This window comes from Nansenia antarctica (assembly GCF_963989245.1).
Source record: "Nansenia antarctica genome assembly, chromosome: 2".
Classification (NCBI taxonomy): Eukaryota; Metazoa; Chordata; class Actinopteri; order Argentiniformes; family Microstomatidae; genus Nansenia; species Nansenia antarctica.
This window is the reverse complement of record NC_137675.1, coordinates 18,016,699-18,037,887: the sequence shown is the minus strand read 5'-3', so window position 1 is coordinate 18,037,887 and position 21,189 is coordinate 18,016,699. Positions and strand designations below refer to the sequence as shown.

General features: G+C 45.3%; 1 protein-coding gene across 1 annotated transcript in view; it reads left to right on the top strand.

Moving 5' to 3' along the window:
• Positions 1 to 285: 285 nt before the first annotated feature.
• Positions 286 to 21,189, top strand: part of LOC308149618 (complement C3-like) — a 23,820-nt gene continuing 2,916 nt past the window's right edge. Inside the window, exons 1-39 of the mRNA XM_080522489.1 lie at positions 286 to 560; positions 678 to 701; positions 871 to 909; positions 1,007 to 1,048; positions 1,198 to 1,390; positions 1,773 to 1,935; positions 2,223 to 2,293; positions 2,460 to 2,548; positions 2,863 to 2,945; positions 3,272 to 3,359; positions 3,882 to 3,984; positions 4,188 to 4,302; positions 4,569 to 4,687; positions 5,426 to 5,596; positions 5,823 to 6,047; positions 6,436 to 6,636; positions 7,023 to 7,181; positions 7,626 to 7,755; positions 8,978 to 9,046; positions 9,247 to 9,558; positions 9,882 to 10,113; positions 13,323 to 13,408; positions 13,644 to 13,783; positions 14,056 to 14,265; positions 14,660 to 14,726; positions 14,834 to 14,920; positions 15,199 to 15,402; positions 15,971 to 16,046; positions 16,215 to 16,374; positions 16,492 to 16,611; positions 16,818 to 16,977; positions 17,278 to 17,441; positions 17,785 to 17,937; positions 18,582 to 18,641; positions 18,830 to 18,920; positions 19,221 to 19,272; positions 19,640 to 19,727; positions 20,496 to 20,585; positions 20,967 to 21,072. Coding sequence (XP_080378615.1) covers positions 490 to 560; positions 678 to 701; positions 871 to 909; positions 1,007 to 1,048; positions 1,198 to 1,390; positions 1,773 to 1,935; positions 2,223 to 2,293; positions 2,460 to 2,548; positions 2,863 to 2,945; positions 3,272 to 3,359; positions 3,882 to 3,984; positions 4,188 to 4,302; positions 4,569 to 4,687; positions 5,426 to 5,596; positions 5,823 to 6,047; positions 6,436 to 6,636; positions 7,023 to 7,181; positions 7,626 to 7,755; positions 8,978 to 9,046; positions 9,247 to 9,558; positions 9,882 to 10,113; positions 13,323 to 13,408; positions 13,644 to 13,783; positions 14,056 to 14,265; positions 14,660 to 14,726; positions 14,834 to 14,920; positions 15,199 to 15,402; positions 15,971 to 16,046; positions 16,215 to 16,374; positions 16,492 to 16,611; positions 16,818 to 16,977; positions 17,278 to 17,441; positions 17,785 to 17,937; positions 18,582 to 18,641; positions 18,830 to 18,920; positions 19,221 to 19,272; positions 19,640 to 19,727; positions 20,496 to 20,585; positions 20,967 to 21,072 — 4,813 coding nt within the window. The 5' untranslated portion in view covers positions 286 to 489. The remainder of the gene's footprint in view (positions 561 to 677; positions 702 to 870; positions 910 to 1,006; positions 1,049 to 1,197; positions 1,391 to 1,772; positions 1,936 to 2,222; positions 2,294 to 2,459; positions 2,549 to 2,862; positions 2,946 to 3,271; positions 3,360 to 3,881; positions 3,985 to 4,187; positions 4,303 to 4,568; positions 4,688 to 5,425; positions 5,597 to 5,822; positions 6,048 to 6,435; positions 6,637 to 7,022; positions 7,182 to 7,625; positions 7,756 to 8,977; positions 9,047 to 9,246; positions 9,559 to 9,881; positions 10,114 to 13,322; positions 13,409 to 13,643; positions 13,784 to 14,055; positions 14,266 to 14,659; positions 14,727 to 14,833; positions 14,921 to 15,198; positions 15,403 to 15,970; positions 16,047 to 16,214; positions 16,375 to 16,491; positions 16,612 to 16,817; positions 16,978 to 17,277; positions 17,442 to 17,784; positions 17,938 to 18,581; positions 18,642 to 18,829; positions 18,921 to 19,220; positions 19,273 to 19,639; positions 19,728 to 20,495; positions 20,586 to 20,966; positions 21,073 to 21,189) is intronic.

Sequence of the window (21,189 nt, the reverse complement as noted above, 5' to 3'; positions counted from 1 at the left end):
GCTATGAAGGGTCATTGTTGTAGTTATATTTGCATACGAAAAGACATCAAATGGGGAGCAAGGGCCAGCTCTCTCTCTCTCTCACCACGCAGCCCACCAGACCGCCAGGGAACTCTCATATATTCTGTAACATGTGTAGCCTACTTTCTTTAAATAAATAGTCTTAAACTCAGAATTGTTTTCGTGATCCATAACCAACAAGATAATCTACGACAACACAACACAGAGACAAGAGACATCTGAGATCAATATCCATTATCCTCCACCATAATCAATATCAGTCGCGAGACTTCCTCCACCACATTTGCGCACATTTGGCAATAGGGGAACTTCCAAATAACAAATCGGTGATGTACATACATGCATGTTGAACACTTGAGGGAGCAGACTTGTCGAGAGTGCGGCTCAATTGGGTCAGTGTGGTCGCCACTGATCGCTCCAACGTCTGTCCCCTCCGTGATCTATTGGTTGTAGTGGCACAACATTAGGATGGCGACTCGTGTACTTCCACATTTTTTAATCATGTGTGTTTTCTCTACATGTACCGCGCAACCATGGTGGTAAGTTACATTTCCCATTCAACTTATTTTTTTATCACCAGAGAGAATGTATAATGTTGCAATTGATAACAAAGTTATCCAACGTCAAACATACGTTTCTTTCTTGTCTCTCTATAGGGATCGTGGACGTCTTTCACATAGGTAAGCTGCAGTATTGTACTGTATGTCAATGTCCATGACACATTGAATGAATTGAACCCATTATTCAGTGTACAAAAACCTATGTTTAATTACTAGTTTATGTAACACATTTTATGGGGGACAATTTCGGTCTACATCAATAGTGCTAATATTGAAATGTAATTTCCAGACGTGGATCATTTGCCGATTTGTTTGACCTCCATGACATGTAAGTATCCTTCTGAATCAATTCTACTCTCGCAGTCGTCGAATATAATGCTTAGCCTACCTGCAAAGTGATAAAAACCTGTTTAATATATTTACAGGGTCAGAGCCATGCCAACGGAGCACATCAGTCCTGAACCAAGGTACGGTTCTACAGAGCACTGTAATGTTGTTCTGCCAGGATATGTATGATTAATGACATAATCTAATAGTTCCATATGTTTGATGTCAGAATGTTGTTTTTGTATTTGATGTATCTGGTGATGATATGATGATGTATACCCCCCCACAGGTTCATTGTGCTGGCCCCTAACCTCCTGAGAACAGACAGTAAGGAGAATATCTACCTGGAGGCCCAAGGGCATTTCAGTCCCATCACAGTGACCATAACCGCCTATGACTTCCCCAGAAGAAGTCAGCGGCTCCTGACGGACACGGTCCAGCTGAACCGAGACAACAGCTACCACACCCTCAAGACCATTGAGGTGATGGTTATTGTTATTGAAAGGAGCTATGGATATGAGATATTGATAGAGCTGTGTTATAATACAGTATTGTCTTCATGAATGTTATGGATTAGTGTAAAAATGATCATGACCAGTGATCAATCAAAATCATTGATAATTGTTGATATATGGGAGGCTGGTGGAGGTTGAAGTCAGAGGATGGGCTCAGTGTAATGCATGGAATGGTATATTTGATACCATTCCTCATTCATGCCTTGCAATGACCCCGTCCTCCAATTTACACCTCCACCAGCCTCCCCTAATAATCTGAATCCGGGTGACTTTTACATTTTTGCCATTCAGTAGACGCCTTTATACAAAGTAAAGTAAGTGAATCATCTGTCATGTCGTGTTCCTCCAGCTCCCCTCCACGCATCTAGGTAGAGATGAGCCCTTCAACAAGTTTGTCTACCTGAAAGCTGACTTTGGGATTCACATCGTTGAAATGGTGGTCATGGTGTCTTTCCAGTCCGGACACATATTCATCCAGACGGACAAGCCTGTCTATAACCCAGGAGACAGTGGTGAGAGCTGTGGAGGAGAGAGGCAGGGAGGGGGACTTCTTCATGGGCTGTATCTGTTTATTGTTTGAGGTATCTGTGTTGAGTGGGTATGAGGGAATGTGTGTGTGTGTGTGTGTGTGTGTGTGTGTGTGTGTGTGTGTTTGAGGACAGGGAAGTTCCAGTTTGCTCCCCTCTCTCCATCTTCCTCATCCCTCTCTCTCCAGCCCCCCCCCCTCCAAGGTCTTGCCTTTCTCTCTCTCTCTTTCTTTCTCTCCATTTCTCTCACTCCCTCTCTCTCTATGTTGCAGTGCGATGCAGAGCGTTTGTCTCTAACACTGCCTTCCAGGCTTACAACAGTTCCATCACATTTGAGATCCAGGTGACAATATTTGAGCAATAAAATAGATATAAAATGAGTTATAAAATGTTATATATTAATATTAATATATTAATATACATTTATCTTATGTATTTATTTTCATTATTCATCATGATTTGTGGTATGTGTGTGTGTGTGTGTGTGTGTGTGTGTGTGTTGTTATAAGAATCCTGAGGGCATAGTGGTGAAACAGGTTCCCAGGACAAGAGTCCAAGGCTACTTCGCAGACATTCACCCGCTGTCGGAAATGGTCAAGTATGTCAACAACATCTGTCTTTGACTCATTAATGGTAGTGATAATAATAACACAATGTTTATAGCACCTTACAGTGGCCATGCTTTTGGCTCAATGTGCTTTACACATATTGAAATAGAAAAGTAAAAAAAAAAAACTACAACCAAAAACATTTCAACCATATTCAACCAACATATTCAACCAACATATTCTGACAAACATCTATCCAGCAGCGTACAGGAGCGTATGGGCTCTACCATTGCTCAGAATGACATCATACAATTATAGCATTTTGGATTCATGCTGCCATTTTGTATGTTTGTGTGTGTCATAGTGAGGGAATGTGGAAGATCACTGCCAAGTTCGACCACTGGCAGCAGAACACCTTTAGCACTGACTTTGAGGTGAAGAAATATGGTATGTGGAAGAGATATTCTTAATTATGTCTGACCTAGATCTAAGTACTGTGCTGTATGTGTGCAAACCCTGCATAAACAGCACTATTCTCCAACTCCAACGTGTGTGTGTGTGTGTGTGTGTGTGTGTGTGTGTGTGTGTGTGTGTGTGTGTGTGTGTGTGTGTGTGTGTGTGAGTGTGTGTGAGTGTATGTGTACAGGCTCATGTTCGTGCGTGTGTTCACATACATACATTTATGTGTTGGTCAAAGTGGTCTATAGCAGTTAAAGCTGTCTTGTATAGATGTTCTGGTGGTCATGTATGGCTCAGACTTTTTCTTTTTTTAGTGCTGCCAGCTTTCAATGTGACCCTGACACCCAAGAAACACTTCTTCAGCCTGGATGACACAGAACTGGAGGTGGAGATCTCAGCCAGGTTAACCTACTGTCATAATACTACCAATACTACCGTACACTACTATACTACTACTAGTAGTAGTAGTTAGTTACTAGAGTATGTATATACCGTGTGTATATATATGTATACAGTATGTATATGACGGCAGCTGGTGAAAGGGGGAACAAGTCGGCAACCGACCAAATGTTCAGACTTTTATTCTGAAAAATGTAGCTCAGAATCCATTGCATTGCAATACTTTGGTTTGACTAGCGAGTGACTGTGACATTGATTTTCAACGTTTCAGTAAAACAACGTGTGACTTAATTTATTTCAAGAGAGAGAGAGAGACAAATATAATGATAATGGTGTGATAATAACTAATAATACTGTATAATACTACATATAGAATTGTAATGGGGAATGTTACTACCAGAAAACGTCCAATAAGTACTCATTCTCCAACAATAGTGTTTTAGAAGAAGTATGTTCTAAAGCTTGACGGTATGTGGATAACAAGGTTGGGTAGGTGATATTAAGGTGAACGGGTTTGTGACACAGTTACCTGTATGGTGAGCCGGTGAGTGGGACGGCCTACATCGTGTTTGGAGTGGAGGTGAACAACGAAAAGAGGAGGTTGCCCTCAGTGAAGCAGGTCACGGACGTGAGTAACTCATACTGTAGTCCATGGTCCAGGTTGGGGACCTTTCCCATCTAATATCTCCAGTAAAGCCCAATGGAATCCACCAAAAATGATATCTGAGGGATTTTCTGATTGCAGGCTTGCAACTCACACAACTGATTCGTAAGACCAAGTGCATGTTTGGGAGTATACATTTGATCACCATGTTACTTTCTCTCTCACAGTTGAGGAAAGGCACTGTTAAACTGACCATGGATGAGATCAAGAGGGCTTATCCTAACCTCCGAGAACTAGTGGGCCGCTCCATATACGTCAAGGCCTCTGTACTGACCACGTCAGGTAAGTCAAATGAAATGAAATCAAACTTTATTCAAACTTTATTCACACACACTTAGCCATTGCCATTTGGTTGATTAAATGCTGATCTCTCTGTCTCCCCTTTTCTCTGCTCTCTCTCTCTCTCTCTCTCTCTCTCTCTCTCTCTCTCTCTCTCTCTGTCTGTCTGTCTGTCTGTCTGTGTCTCTCTCTCTCTCTCTCTCTCTCTCTCTCTCTCTCTCTCTCCCCCCCCCCTCTCTCTCTCTCTACGTCTCTCTCCCCGTATTCAGGAAGTGACCTCGTAGAGGCTGAGAAATCTGGTATTAAGATAGTGGAGTCTCCTTACATCATATCCTTCAAGGAGAACACCCAAAAGTCCTTCAAGCCAGGCCTGCCCTTTGACTTGAATGTAATGCTACTTCTTCATACACATCATAGACTAGTTGCTATTTCTTCATAGACAACATAGACTAGCTGCTACTTCTGCGTAGACGTCATAGACTAGTTGCTACTGCTTCATAGACAGGCCTATAGTATTACATATATAAAAGAGCTTGTTGAAATGTGTAGCTATGGGAGCTACCTCTTTACATTGTAGATATGGATGTTAAGAATGGTCCAAAGCTATATGCTTCAGTTAAATAGTTTAGAAATTAACTTCTTGTGTGTATACATAGACTCCCTGTTTCTACTATAGGTTTACCAGTGGTGGCTAGAAATTGGAGAATGGGTTCATTTACATTACATTTTTGGCATTTAGCAGATATTTATTCCAAAGCGACTTACAATCAATACATTTGACTAAGCAAGTGAATCATCAATCCACCAGTCGTAGCAGGAAGAGTCATCTAGATCAGGCCCGGGGCCATTGGCAGTCTTAGTGATAGAAGGAAAAAGGTATTTTTTCTTCATTGTAATGCATGAAGAATGATATCAAACACATGTGTGTAAACACCATTCATTCCATTCCACACATTAAAATGAGCCTGTCCTCTAATTTCTGCCTCCACCAACCAGCCTCACCTGTTCAATCCAAACCGTTCTGATCAAAGTTAGCGTGCTGTGGAAGAGCATGTTCTTGAGCATTTTCTTGAATGGTTTGGGATCATGTGAAATGAAAGTGTTTTTGTGTGCGGAATGGGTTTAGATCCAGGTGAACCACCATGATGGCTCCCCGGCCCCTAATGTCCCGGTCCAGTTGACCTTGAAGAATGACGTTCTGAAGGAACACTCACGCATGGTGGTCCACGCGGGACCCTCTGGGACCATCAGAACCTCCTTCAACATTCCTGATGAGCTGAACCCACTGATCATCAGAGTCAGTACAACCAGCAGTGCTTATAACCAGTTATAACCACGCTCATAATGTTCTTGGGGCTTATAACCAGTTGTAAACACCCTCATGAAGCTCTACTTCTAAGCATTGAAGTCTCAGAATGGCCACTATCTCCTTGATTAAAGTGTCTTCCTGTGTGTGTGTGTGTGTGTGTGTGTGTGTGTGTGTGTGTGTGTGTGTGTGTGTATGCGTGTGTTGTGATATCCAGGCTGAGACCAAACAGGAGGGTCTCAGGCCAGACCTGCAGGCCACAAAGGAGATTACCGTGAGACCCTTCATGCCCTTCAGGCCCCGTGACACAGGCAGGCGTAACTACCTCCACATCTCCACTGGGTCCAACTTGGTCTCACTGGGGGAGAACCTCAACCTCAAACTGCACATCAAAGCCGCAGACACCCTCCACAGGGCACTCGTCACACACCTAACCTACCTGGTGAGTTAGCGCTAGCGCTAACACGGTTTGCTAATCAGAATCAGAGTCAAAATCAATAATAAAATGAATCCCCCCCCCACCAACATGAGGTACACTGACTCCCAGTGTCTGTGTAAATACCCCTGTCACTGTGGACACTCTTTGCACTACCGCTGTTTGTGCCTACTTATCTTTGCACAAACCATATCTTTTGCACATATTTGTACATACATTCCTTTTTTGTATGTATGTTTATACATCTGTATACACCATACTGTGCATAGCTACCTTAACTGTACATAGCTTACTGTTATCCATCTCTTCTATACACCTACTATCTACTCGTACTTGTCTGGTACTTGTACTCTGCAATGACAATAAAGTTGAATCTAATCTAATCCCCCCCCAGGTGCTGAATAAGGGGCGGATCATCGATGCTAAGCGATTGGAGGTCACAGGTCAGCAATACACTGAAGTTCCTTTGACCATTACCAAGGAGATGATCCCCTCTCTCCGTGTGGTGGCGTTCTACACCCTGCCGTGGGCGGGCCTGGCGGAGGTGGTGACAGACTCTATATGGGTGGACGTGGAGGACGTCTGCGTGGGGTCGGTGAGTGGATGACCCAGGAAGTAAAATATCACTTTCTGTTTGTTCATACCCTCTTTAACTTAAATGGACAAGCTATCTATTCGAAAGCACGTTTAGGCAAAATGTTACTCATGTTTTGGCCCATAAACTCTATTCTGCTTAACTTTTGACTACTTACCTCAAAGAGCTCAAATCGGTTTGGTTCGTTTGACCTCATGTTGTGTCAAATGAACTGAACCCAAAACAAACCTTTCTTTCTCGCCTATCCTCTCTCTCGCCTATCCTCTCTCTCGCCTATCCTCTCTCTCGCCTATCCTCTCCCTCGCCTATCCTCTCCCTCGCCTATCCTCTCTCTCGCCTATCCTCTCTCACCTATCCTCTCCTCTCTCTCGCCTCTCCTCTTCTAGCTCAGCGTAGGGCATGAGGGCCTCAGGCCTCCAGACAACTACAAGCCTGGGAAAAGCTTTACCTTGGAGGTCAGAGGTGACCCAGGGGCCAGGGTCAGCCTGGTGGCTGTGGACAACGCCGTGTTCCTGCTCAACAAGCAGAGACTCACACAGAGGAAGGTGAGATTGGCTGTCTGTCTGTCTGTTTGTATGTCTATCCATCTGTTTATATGTCTATCCATCTGTCTGTCTGTCTGTCTGTCTGTCTGTCTGTCTGTGTCTCTCTGTCTGTTTGTCCATCCATCTGTTTGTATGTCTGTCTATCTGTCTGTTTGTCTGTCTGTATGTCTGTCTGTCTCTGTCTGTTTGTCTGTCCAAGCATCTGTTTGTATGTCTGTCGGCCTGTATATATGCCTGTCCATCTGTCCACCCATCCATCTGTCCGTAAGAGTGTCCATCCGCCCGTTTGTCAGTCTGTCTGTCTGTATACCTGTCTGTATGTATACATGTATGTCTGTCTGTCTCAAGCATGGAAAAACTGCCCAAGTTCCATTGAATCACAGTCAGACATTTCTGATGACCCCTGACCCTGCTGTGACCCCTGACCCTGCTCTGACCCCTCAGATCTGGGACACGGTGGAGAGCTCTGACATGGGCTGCACCCGATGGGGAGGGAGAACCAATATGGAGGTGTTCATCAACGCAGGACTACAGTTCAACTCCAACTACGCAGGATCTACTGATTCTAGACAAGGTACCCGCCCACGCCGTCCAAGGAGCCAGCTCATAGGGGTTTAGTTCTGTCAATCAATCAGGTTGGCAAAATTCATTGTGCAGTCACAATAGTAAAATATACAATACTCTATAAAGTACATAAAAGCTTTATACATTTTGTATCGTTTGTTTGTCTACCAAGAATATTTTATGACAGTATGCCTTCACAGAATATTTGTGACAGCAGCTGGTGAAAGCGGGAACAAGTCGGCAACCATCCAGACTTCTGAAAAATGTCAATAAATGTCAACGTTGTTGAAAATCAATGACACACTCGCTAAGGGTCAAGCCAACATATTGCAATGCAATGGATTTAGTGAGCAATCCCCACTACTCTACACTAACTAGGTAGTAGTGGGGAATACCCACCGAATCCACTGCAACAACGTCATTTTCTGAATTGCCGACTTGTTCCTGCTTTCACCAGCTGCTGTCACATTTACTTCCTCTTTTCTTGTTGTGTTTAGTTGCCAGTCAGTTCTGCCTTGCTACTATTTGAGAACAGCAACACGTCTTTAATGCAATATACCCCTACATGGAAAAGATCCCCTTCAGTGTGTCCCTGCCCCACCTCCACTGCAAGCACTCAAAGGCCATGTTTGCGAAGTCTTGTTTGCTTAAAGGGATACTTTGTGAATCCATGTTCAAAAGTAACCATCAGAGAAAGAGATATGCCAGTTACAATATTTGTCGTGTTTTACAGAGTTAATATTTGATCAGGGAGGCAGCAGAACGGACTGTGTTAGTTTGTTGTGAAATTCCCTGTACATTTTGGCAGTTGGCTGTGTTTTCATACTCAGTTTAAGTCCTATATGCTCTTGTTATTGTGTTACTGTTACCTCACAGGTACCTCACAGGTAAAAACTGTGTATTAGCTTCATACAGTCAATCAAGTTACAAGGTTAGGGTGACGTTGTTTTTGCTATTTCATTTCCTCCTCTCGTCTCCTTGGCCCAAACTCTTGAGCAATGCGTCCTTCCCTCGCTCCTCCAAGCATTAAATACATTGAATATTGTACAGAAAGACCAGGTGGATCGAAGAAGCACTGGATTGCATAAAGCAATGATGTGGAAACCTTTTTGTTGAACTTTATCCAGTCCCTTGCTATGATAACACAAAGGAAGACAAGATGGAGGTATGTGTTTGACGGGACCTTAAAGTATCTAATGTGGGTCCTTGTCTTTTCATCCCGTCCTCCGCAGACCTGCAATGCCCTCACAGCACCAGAAGGAGGCGCTCTGCTGAGATGCTGCAGCGCAGAGCTCAACTGGGTGAGTGATATCATCACATGCCAGTTCCTAAGGAGAGAATGTCCGAACACTGAGCAGTTGATCCACTGCAACCGTGCGTGTCAGGGCTGGGTTGGAACACAAGCCTGGACACACAGTAGCCTTCGTGGCCCGGAGTTACTCACCCCAGAATTCCATCTCTCTCCCTCCTCCCGCCTCCCTCCCTCCTCCCTCCCCGCCAGAGACCCACTACAAGGAGAAGCTGCTCCGTCGTTGCTGTAAGGACGGCCTGCGAGACGTCCCCATGCCCTACACCTGCACCCGCAGGTCCCTCTACATCACCGAGGGCTGGGAGTGCCTCCGCGCCTTCCGTTACTGCTGCTCCCGCTACCGGGACGAGGAGTTTGACCCCAGACGCCCGACCACCACCGTAGAGCCCACCACCACCACCGCCCCCCCCCCCACCACCAACCGTCCTCGCATATATGCCATGCATCCCGGCTATGGACATTCTGGACATTCTGGGTCTTCTGGGTCTTCTGGGTCTTCAGCAGGTAAATAGCCGGTACATTCTCGGTCTTCAGCAGGTAAATAGCCGGTAAATAGCCGGCTGATGAAAATAGCAAACCGGCATGGTTTGGATTTGTGAGGTGTGTATTTTAACAGGTCCGTTGAAAGTTTGAATTTAAAAGTGAATTGTGTTAAGTTGAGTTGAGTGGAATTGAACATTGAAATGAATTGAGTTGAATTGATCTCCTGGCCAAGACAAAAACAACATCAATGTTTTGCTGTGAGAGACAGTTGTCTTTCAGCAACAGAAAGCATGGTTCACTTTAATGTTAAGTCTTGATTGGTTGATATATTGGTTGTTTTGCAGGAATGGGTAGGGGAATGGGTAGGGGAATGGGTAGGGAAATGGGTAGGGTAAATGCTAGGCGATTGGATGATCATGTTGAGAGTATGGAGCCGATGCTGATTGGCTTCGCTGACGACGGGGATGACGAAGAGTTTACGGATGAGTTGGATGTCACCTTACGGTTCCGGTTCTTCGAGTCGTGGCTGTGGACGGATGATGCGTGGCTTCCCAGCATCCCTGACAGCAGAGATGGGTACGTCTTTCATCCCAAGCAGAACCATAATGACCTGACCAGGAAGAACTTGCCTAGCCAGGTCACGTGTTAATATTCGATCATCTTTAATTTGTTTTATTTTCCAGCCTAACCCACAAGTCTAAAATCCGCCCAGTGTGATCATAAGTAGCCCAATCGGGCGGGAATACGCCCAATCTGGCAACACTGATCCCCAGTGGGGATTTGTTCCCGCTGTCACCAGCTGCTTTCACATGTTTTGAAAATGGCTCCGTTCTAAACCACGCCCCCTAGCCCTGGGGTTGGCTTGGTCAGGCAGGCGTCAGCAACGGAGGTGTCGCTCTGCCTCGCTACCATGACAACATAGTGGTGGTGGAGCCGTTCCGCTTACTCCAGTGCATGTTGCTTAGTTACACCACTTTTGTTTTTACTCCAGCTTCAGATTTATACAAGACGTGCTAATGGGTATGATTTCTTGAATTCGACTCGATTGGTAATGGGGAAGGTTAAACCTCTCCACGCAGCACAGGCAGCTTCTCTCATAGGGCTTTCACACCGGCAAAGAAGCGTGCCGGTTCGCGTTCGCGTTCGGAAACCTCAGAACGTTGGCGCTGTCTGGCGAACGAGCCCGTGTTGGTGTGAAAGCCCTATGATAGGGCTTTCACACCGGCAAAGAACCGTGCCGGTTCGCGTTCGCAAACCAAGTCTGGAACCGGCCGGCGCGTTCAGACCGAAGCTCAATTGGTTCGGAACCTGAAAAGTTGGTTCGCAGCGGGCACCAAAAAATAGTGGTTCTCAAGTGAACCAAAAACGCGAACCGTGACGTCGTCAGAGGGTGTGTCATATTCTAGGCTGCAGAGACCAGCAAGGAGGAAGTAGACAACATGTAACATGTAGACAACATGCAACATGTAGACAACATGTAATCTAATTCGCGAACGCGAATTTCGTAATGCCAGTAATGGAGCAGCTGATTAGTAAAAGAACGCATATAGAAAGTGTCTTTTGATTTGTTTCACAGAGAATTGTGTTTATTTCAGATACTGTAGTAGTGGAAGATATTATCCTCTTTTCCAGTGAAGTAGCTGCCATCTAGTTGTGAATTGTTTTGTTTATCCCGCCCCTTCATCACCCAGCGTTGATGACGCGGATGGTTCAGGTTACACTGGTATGAAAGCGGGCTCGTTCGCCAGACAGCACCAAGGTTCAGAGGTTTCCGAACGCGAACGCGAACCGGCACGGTTCTTTGCCGGTGTGAAAGCCCTCTAGTGTTGCACCACAGTGCATCGTGCCCTCCTCTGAGAATCGCTGAGTAAACAACTCAAAATCAAACATGCTCTTTTCTCGTTTTCCACAAAACGCCCCCCCCCCCAAAAAAAACAAAACAAACAACAACATTTGGATTACACCATGGTTTGTCTAGCCCAGCACAATACAGTACGTCCTGTTTTTACAGTCTACAGAGTGGCCTTCTGCTTTTGTGTTTCATAATGAGTCAATGAACTAGTGAGGGTGAACAAAAACAAATGTGTGTGTGTATGTGTGTGTGTGTGTGTGTGTGTGTGTGTGTGTGCGCATGCATGTGTGCGTGCATGTGTGCATGTGTGTCTGAGGGATGGAGTGTGTGTGTGTGTCACTGTATTTGCGTTCAAAGTCCAGGAGATTTTCGCTGTTTACCTTAAAGGTAATGTTACACTGTGCTAGTTTACCTTAAAGGTAATGTTACACTGTGCTAGTTTACCTTAAAGGTAATGTTACACTGTGCTAGTTTACCTTAAAGGTAATGTTACACTGTGCTAGTTTACCTTAAAGGTAATGTTACACTGTGCTAGTTTACCTTAAAGGTAATGTTACACTGTGCTAGTTTACCTTAAAGGTAATGTTTCACTGTGCTAGTTTACCTTAAAGGTAATGTTACACTGTGCTAGTTTACCTTAAAGGTAATGTTACACTGTGCTAGTTTACCTTAAAGGTAGTGTTTCACTGTGCTAGTTTACCTTAAAGGTAATGTTTCACTGTGCTAGTTTACCTTAAAGGTAATGTTTCACTGTGCTAGTTTACCTTAAAGGTAATGTTTCACTGTGCTAGTTTACCTTAAAGGTAATGTTTCACTGTGCTAGTTTACCTTAAAGGTAATGTTACACTGTGCTAGTTTACCTTAAAGGTAATGTTACACTGTGCTAGTTTACCTTAAAGGTAATGTTACACTGTGCTAGTTTACCTTAAAGGTAATGTTACACTGTGCTAGTTTACCTTAAAGGTAATGTTACACTGTGCTAGTTTACCTTAAAGGTAATGTTACACTGTGCTAGTTTACCTTAAAGGTAATGTTACACTGTGCTAGTTTACCTTAAAGGTAGTGTTTCATTGTGCTAGTTTACCTTAAAGGTAATGTTTCACTGTGCTAGTTTACCTTAAAGGTAATGTTTCACTGTGCTAGTTTACCTTAAAGGTAATGTTTCACTGTGCTAGTTTACCTTAAAGGTAATGTTTCACTGTGCTAGTTTACCTTAAAGGTAATGTTACACTGTGCTAGTTTACCTTAAAGGTAATGTTTCACTGTGCTAGTTTACCTTAAAGGTAATGTTACACTGTGCTAGTTTACCTTAAAGGTAATGTTACACTGTGCTAGTTTACCTTAAAGGTAATGTTACACTGTGCTAGTTTACCTTAAAGGTAATGTTACACTGTGCTAGTTTACCTTAAAGGTAATGTTACACTGTGCTAGTTTACCTTAAAGGTAATGTTACACTGTGCTAGTTTACCTTAAAGGTAATGTTACACTGTGCTAGTTTACCTTAAAGGTAATGTTACACTGTGCTAGTTTACCTTAAAGGTAGTGTTTCACTGTGCTAGTTTACCTTAAAGGTAATGTTTTACTGTGCTAGTTTACCTTAAAGGTAATGTTTCACTGTGCTAGTTTACCTTAAAGGTAATGTTTCACTGTGCTAGTTTACCTTAAAGATAGTGTTTCACTGTGCTAGTGTGCCAGGTTTCCATTTTAACCAATCCTGACATCCACATTATCCTCATCCGGTGAGTTGGGTCTGTGAGGGGTAGAGCTAACAGTATTCATTTTGTGATTTTCACTCACCTGTCCTGATTGCTTTTAACGTGGATATACCAACATAAAGGTCAGCATGTTAGACAGCAGTTATATTTTGTACACTTCCACATCGATAAATGTGGTATTTGGGAGTCAACTGCCGTTGTTTTGGTTCGTCGTCCAGGTTGGCCAAGCTGCTTGTCAACGATGTCCTCCCTGACACCATCACGCAGTGGGGGGTTCTCGCCATCAGCTCCTCACCTGACACAGGTAGACACACACGCGCACGCACACGCGCACGCGCACGCACACGCGCACGCACACGCACATGCGCACGCACACATACTCACAAGTGCACACAAACACCTACATGCGCATGCGCATGCACGCACACGCACACACACGCACACACACACACACACACACACACACACACACACACACACACACACAAAGACAGAGACACTCACACACTCCTTTTTCTTGTAACCCCCCCCCCCCCGAGGTTTCTGCGTGTCTGAGCCGTACAACATGAGAGCGTGGAGGCGTTTCTTTGTGGACCTCAAGCTGCCGTACTCCGTGGCCCGGCACGAACATGTCCAGATCAAAGCCGTGCTGCACAACTACGACACTGTCGCCATGGACGTAAGCTCGCCACTCACCTCCCCTTTAAACACACACCTTCAATCCGACATTCCACTTGTTGCCCTGTAGGATTACACTCCATGTAGAACATGAATCACACTTGAGTGTTTTCATGACGGTGTGTGTGTCCTGATTGGGGGAAAAAGCCTGGACCGTATTGGACCGCCTGGATCCACGTATTAATATTCAGTACATATATTTCCTCTATCCCGACTCAGTTCACTTCCTGTCGGCCATTTCATTTTGTGCCCTGGTCTCTCCCCCCCCCCCAGGTAAAGGTGGTGCTACTGAAGACAGATCACATGTGCAGTGTGGCGTTCGACGGCAGGCACACCCAGGATGTGACGGTGCGCGCCGGATCCTCCCTGGTCGTCCCCTACACCATCGTGCCGCTGAAGGCTGGCAAGCTGATGCTGGAGGTCTTAGCCCTGGGCAGATTGAGTTCCGGAGGGGACAAGGTCCAGAAGTGGCTACGCGTGGTGGTGAGCCACTCTAGTTGTTTTTTTGGTTGTTGAATGATGATCACGGGATCTAGATGGTTCCAAAGTGTAGTGGGGGATAGTTCGTTCAGTGCAGTGTGACGTGGGGCATTGTTCATAGGACAGATGTTGAGGCTTTAGCTCTGTAGGCTAAGACAGGTCTTGTGTCAGGTTAACGGCTCAGGTTCAATCCCCTGGCTTCATAGGCGTGCCCATGTTGCAGGGGAGGCTGGTAGACCTCGAAATCGTGATTCCTTTCCATTCCATGCATTACTATTCAATGAGTCTGTCCTCTGATTTCTACCTCCACCAGCCTCCCCCTGATATGTAGCCTATTGGGGACATAATAGTCCATGATTTCAACATCTCCATCCCCTTTTCTAAACTCTCTTAACAGGTGGAGGGGGTGCAGAAGACGAAAGTTCAGACTTTTATTTTGAACCCATCTGCCAAAGGGGGCAGAGGTGAGTAGACGCCAATGACATCCCATGACATCTTCAACAGTCGTGTTTCCAATGACCAACCTCACAACCAATCACTCATGAATCCTGTCTTATTCTCTTGTGTCCAGATGGGAAACAAGTGATTCAGGTGGAGAAATTTGAGTCCAACTCCTTGGTTCCGAACTCAAAGCCCGAGACAGTCATCAACATCAGAGGTAACTGAGGGTTTGGATTTCAACATTCCAAATTGAACGGGGTTTGAATGGCATTTTACAAGACACATCCCGACGCTTTTCAAAACAACGCAAGAGAAGGACAAAACAAAAGTCACTGAAATGGAGCGGCATATAATAAGGCAGAACAAAACATTGAATTACAGAACAATATTCCATTCTGTTCTCTCTCTCTTGTTATATGACATTCAATTTCAATCTCTATTCTGTTCTATCCTATCCTATTCCCACCTTATTGTCTTCTGTTCTGCATCATTCAGGTAGCCTGCTAGCAGACACCATAGACAACTCCATCACTGGTGACTCCCTGGCCTCTCTGATCCGTATGCCTGGTGGCTGTGTGGAGCAGAACCTGGCGAGCATCACCCTGCCGCTCATAGCCACCCGGTACCTGGACCGCTCCAACGACTGGCAGAGTGTGGGCCTCAAGCGCAGGGAGGAGGCCATCAAATACATCACGAGAGGTGACGGAAGGAGGGACGGAGGGAGGGATAGGGGATGATAGGTCATAGGGAAAGAGGAAGGGAGGGAGGGTGGGTGGATGGATGGATAGAAATGGACAGTTAATGAACAAGGCAAGGCAAGGCAAGTTTATTTGCATCGCACATTTCATACAAAAGGGGCAATTCAAAGTGCATAACATAAATATTATATTATACAATTATTTTTAAAATACAGCATAGTAGAGGAGCATAGTAAGAAAATAAAAATTACAATGAATAAAAGCAAATATAAGAAGTAAATAGATAAATCATTTAATAAGACAATAGTTAATGGATAAAAGACATTGATAGAAGTGTTTGTGTTTAATCATAACTGCTGCAAAACATGAAGGATTTTAGCTTGGATTTAAATATTTTGAGGGTTTGGGCCTGTTTGATTTCTTAAGGGAGTTTGTTCCAGGCAGTGTGACTGAAAGCTGCTGCACCGTGTTTTGTGAACATAGAAGATGGATAGATGTCCCTGAGAAGAAGGGTTGAAGGAAGGTTGAGCGTTCATGTTCATTGCTCTTTGCTTTTGCCTTCCGTCCAGGCTATGAGAATCAGCTGGTGTATCGCAAAAGCGACGACTCTTACCCCCCCTACAGGAAGGAAGGTGCAAGCACATGGTATAGTCATCTGATCATTATTCATTCTCCTCCTAAGTAATGAGCTTGTAATCAGTGACTCATTAGGGACAGAGAGTGTGTCAGTAACTCACACACACTCACACACATGCACACACGCACACACACACACACACACACACACACACACACACACGTCTCTCCCCTTAGGGTCACGGCCTACGTGGTGAAGGTGTTCTCCATGGCCCGCTCCTTCATCAAGGTGGATGAGCAGCGTGTGTGTGGTCCTCTCCTCTACCTGCTGAACAACAAGCAGAAGGCCTCTGGAGCCTTCAGAGAGGACAACGCTGTCTACACCACCAGCATGACAGTGAGACTGAGACACACACACACACACACACACATACTTAAACACACATATTGTACTTGCATATGCTTGCCGTGCACACACACTGACACGCACACCTCTCTCTATGTGTGGTTCCAGGGGGGTGTCCGTGGTACAGAGTCAGAGGCGTCTCTCACAGCCTTCGTCCTCATCGCCCTGGCTGAGGCCAAGTCTGCTGGACTGCGGTGTCGTGGTGTTTGGGGGCGCTCCACCATGGAGGTGTGGTCACACTCACTAAACACTCCCGGACACACACACACACACACACACCCTATATGCAAACACACATACACAAACAAACATACACACACACACACACATCCTATATGCAAACACACATACACAAACAAACACACACACACACACACACACACACACACACACACACATCCAGAATTACCCCTTACCCCACTCTACTCTAACAGTCGGGAATCCAGAAAGCAGCAGACTACCTAAGGACGGCGTTGCCGAAGCTGAGGAGACCCTACACCGTGGCCATCACTGCTTACGCCAGGTCCCTGGTAGACAACTCACTGCGAAACAGCTTCACCTTAATGTCCCACCTACGCAAATCAGCCACTCCAGGTAGCTACTGCAGTACTCAGTAACCACCACCAGGAGCCGCTGTAATGCTGATGTTAACTCGTTAGTTAGACATAATCAAAAAGAATGCAGGTGACATAGCATCTCTCTCTCTCTCTCTCTCCCCCTCTCTCTCTCTCTCTCTCTCTCTCCCCTCTCCCCTCTCTGTCCCCCGCCCCCCTCTCCTCTCTCTCTCTCTCTCTCTCTCTCTCTCTCTCTCTCTCTCTCTCTCTCTCTCTCTCTCTCTCTCTCTCTCTCTCTCTCTCTCTCTCTACCCCCCCCCCCCCACCCCTCTCTCCCCAGACCGTACCCATTGGCCAGACAGTGACAACAGCCTCTTCACTCTGGAGGCCACGGGCTACGCCCTCCTGGCCATGGTGCAGAGCGGTCACATGGAGGACGCAGCGGCGCCCTTCCAGTGGCTCAACCAGCAGCGCAGGAGGGGCGGGGGCTACGGCTCCACGCAGGTACGGGCCTGGGTGATGTCACCAGGGACACGTGCACGGGCAATGTCACCAGGGACACGTGCACGGACAATGTCACATGTGATGTCACCTTGGACTCACCTTGGGACTTCACCCAGAAGAAAACCGGTTCTTTTGTTTCTGAATGGTTCCGTTATTCCCTTTAAATGGTCAACTGGGACAAAAGCTTTTGATTACAACATATTGGTATAGAACAATTGATAGATAGATAGATAGATAGATAGATACATATAGATACAACAAGTATATATCTCTTTATCTATCTATCTATCTACAATACATGTATATACAATGAATGTAATCCCTCCCCTCTCCCTTCCCCCAGCCCACCATGGTCGTGCTGCAGGCTCTGTCTGACTACCTGGTCAAGAAACCCCCTCCCCAGGACCTGAGTCTGGAGGTGGACCTGAGGATCCCAGGCCGCAGAGAACAGCGCTTCCTCTTCTCCCAGAACGCCTACGTGGCTCGAACTGAGAACGTTAGTAGAACGAGTAGTACTACAATCTCTTCTCCTCCATCCCATTGTATCCCTAAATACACACCAGCCATTGATATCTGCTGTTGTTCAAGCTCTTTCTTGTCGTCTTTACTTTCCGCTCATGCGTATCCATTATCTCTTCACTTCCCCCTCACTTTTTCTTTCTCTCGGTCCATCTCCTTCACCGTCTCGCTTTCCTCTCTTTGTACCTACTGCCACGGTTTCTTCTTGGCAAACATGTTGTCACGCAAAAACCCACCTCTTCGTCAATGATGTTCCCTAAGTCTACTCCCTATTTGTTGTAAATTGTATCCCTTGAGATGTTCGTTTAAGTAGTCTGTGTCTGTTTGCTTTCTGTGTTCCTTGTCCTTGTCCTTGTCTTTATCTGTTCCTTTACCCGGGCTGCGCCCCGGGCCGATGTAAAAGTTGGATGGGGGGCGCATTATAAATAAAATTAACATTAACATTAACATTAACATTAACAAGAGAGTCTGTCAATACTCCAATGTTGCATCCCAATAGTCGGTCCCTCTGTTTCGCTTTGGAGGAGATTATCCAAGGTGAGGACCTTGAACAATGAGTTTCGAGAGGTTGTTTCCCCACAATCCCTTTTTCATTGTCTTCTTCTGTGGTTGATTCTACAGGCACCTCTAGACCAGTCCTTTGTTGTGGAGGCCAAAGGGACGGGTGAAGGTATACTGGAGGTAGGGCCACAAAGCAGCACTCTATGGACCAGTCTAACTAAAAGATACTTCAGAAGTAGCCCCCATTCTCTCTTCATGGTTAATGGTTCATTACATCATTATGATAATAGTTCTAATTATATAGCTCTATGATTTCATGATATATACTGTAGATTGGTTACAATGCTGACCTATAACCTTTGACCCAGGTGGTGACCTACTACAATGAGCTTCCTGACGTGCATGAGAGAAGCAGCTGTCCACATTTCTACCTGGCTGTGTCCATCACAGAGTCTAGTGGTGTGCCATCTCCCTATCTTTGAATGAATGAATGAATGAATGAATCAATGAATGAATCAATCAATCAATCAATCAATACATCAATCAGTCAATACATCAATCAACCAATCAATACATCAATAAATACATACATTCATAAATCAGTCTAGCAATCAACCAATCCATCAAAAATACTTTATTTGAATAGCACAAATATCGATAGAATGTGAGACAAACAAGCCTCTCAATCTCTCAACCCTCTGGTTTCCGTATATTTTTGGTATGAAATATGAACCGCTCTTTGTGTCCTTCTCTACACAGAGAAGTCTCCACCAGATGCTGAGAAGTCCTACAGTCTGAACATCGACGTCAAGTAGGGCACTTGTCCAACAATCTACTCCCTAGCCCCTACTCCCTAGCCCCTACTCTCTAGCCCCTACTCCCTAGCCCCTACTCCCTAGCCCCTACTCCCTAGCCCCTACTCCCTAGACACATCTTGTGTAGATCTGAAACAATTTGATAGGTATGAGCAAGATGGCGAACCTTCCATCTAGCTTATCAGAGGAAGATTGAGCCGCCTCAACCATCTTGCTTAGACCTATCCTATCCTCCCAGATCTACACAAGTGTGAAGGGCGCAGGGGCTAGGGGTTTGTTTTCGAGCAACAACCAGTCTTTTCTCCGTCTTTTTCTTTCTCATGCTCATCAATGTCTATGTACTCCCTCACCTCCTCCCCCCAGGGCCCTGGGACCGAGGGAGGTCAGAATGGTGGTGCTGGATATCAGTCTACCTACTGGTTTCACCCCAGAGACCGCAGACCTCGAAATGGTACAAAATGTCTCTTTCCATTGTTAGAGATTCGATTCCTCAGGGTCCTCTCCTCCATCCTCCACTCGTTTCCTACTCAAAACACATCGGAGGAGAAGATCACAGTTCCTAAGATGTTCTCCTCCGACGCTCGCGAAGGGTGTGAGGAGAAGACGTGAGGAATCGAGTTTCTAACAATTGAGGAAAAGCCCCTCTATATTCTCTATAATCATAGGCCCAGTTTGAACACGTATTAAACTGTGTCCTTCCTGGCTACCTTCCTTGAAGTGCTCACTCAAAGCTAGGGCTCTACTAAAGACTAACAGCTTTATAAGGTCAGATTGGAGGACAGCAGGGGAGGCTGGTGGAGGCAGAAATCGGAGGACATAGTGTAACTTATTTTTCATCTCAATGAGCCCGTCCTCCGATGTATACCTCCACCAGCCACCCCTCACTGAATACTCCAAGCAAGGAGAAGGAAATAAGGGTGCATTGATTGTCTCCACTAGATGGAGACCTAACTGCATGTCCAACTGTTCTCTGATGATGTGTGTGTGTGTGTGTGTGTGTGTGTGTGTGTGTGTGTGTGTGTGTGTGTGTGTGTGTGTGTGTGTGTGTGTGTGTGTTGGTATGTATGTGTATGTGTATATTTCATGCATCTGTCTGGGTGTGTGTCTGCGTTTTGTGTGTGTGTGTGTGTGTGTGTGTGTGTGTGTGTGTGTGTGTGTGTGTGTGTGTGTGTGTGTGTGTGGGTGTGGGTGTGTGTGTGTGTTCTTGTCTCTTCTTCAGCTGACCAACTCAGTGGATCGCTACATCAGCAACTTCCAGGTCGTGGACAACCTGAGTGACAGGGGCTCCCTCATCATTCACCTCTTCAGGGTAACATCACCTTAGATGCCAACTCTAGGGGTCAAAGGGTAACATCACCTTAGATGCCAACTCTAGGGGTCAAGGGGTAACATCACCTTAGAGGGCAACTCCAGGGGTCAAAGGGTAGCCCTGGACTTAATCAGTAAATGGTACTGATCTTAGATCAGTGTCTATGACCATCCTAGACTTAATCATTTATATTATAATAATAATTATAATAATCATAATTATTATTATGATTATTATGTAATTTATTAATTTATATAGCACTTAGGTCAGTGTCTACGACCATTCTAGACATAATCATTAGATGACACTGACCTTAGATCAGTCCAGGGACAACTTTATCCCACTCTAGATCTGCCTCTCTTCTCTACCTCTCTCCTCTAGGTGTCCAACACGCAGACAGAGACCATCAGCTTCCGGCTGCACCAGACCTTCAAAGTGGGGTTCCTCCAGCCTTCCTCTGTCACTGTGTACGAGTACTACAACCCTGGTAGGAGACACATATGGACAGCTGCTGGTGTAATAATTAATAATAATAATAATTAATAATAATTTTGCCATTTAGCAGACGCTTTTATCCAAAGCGACTTACAATTACGAATTACAG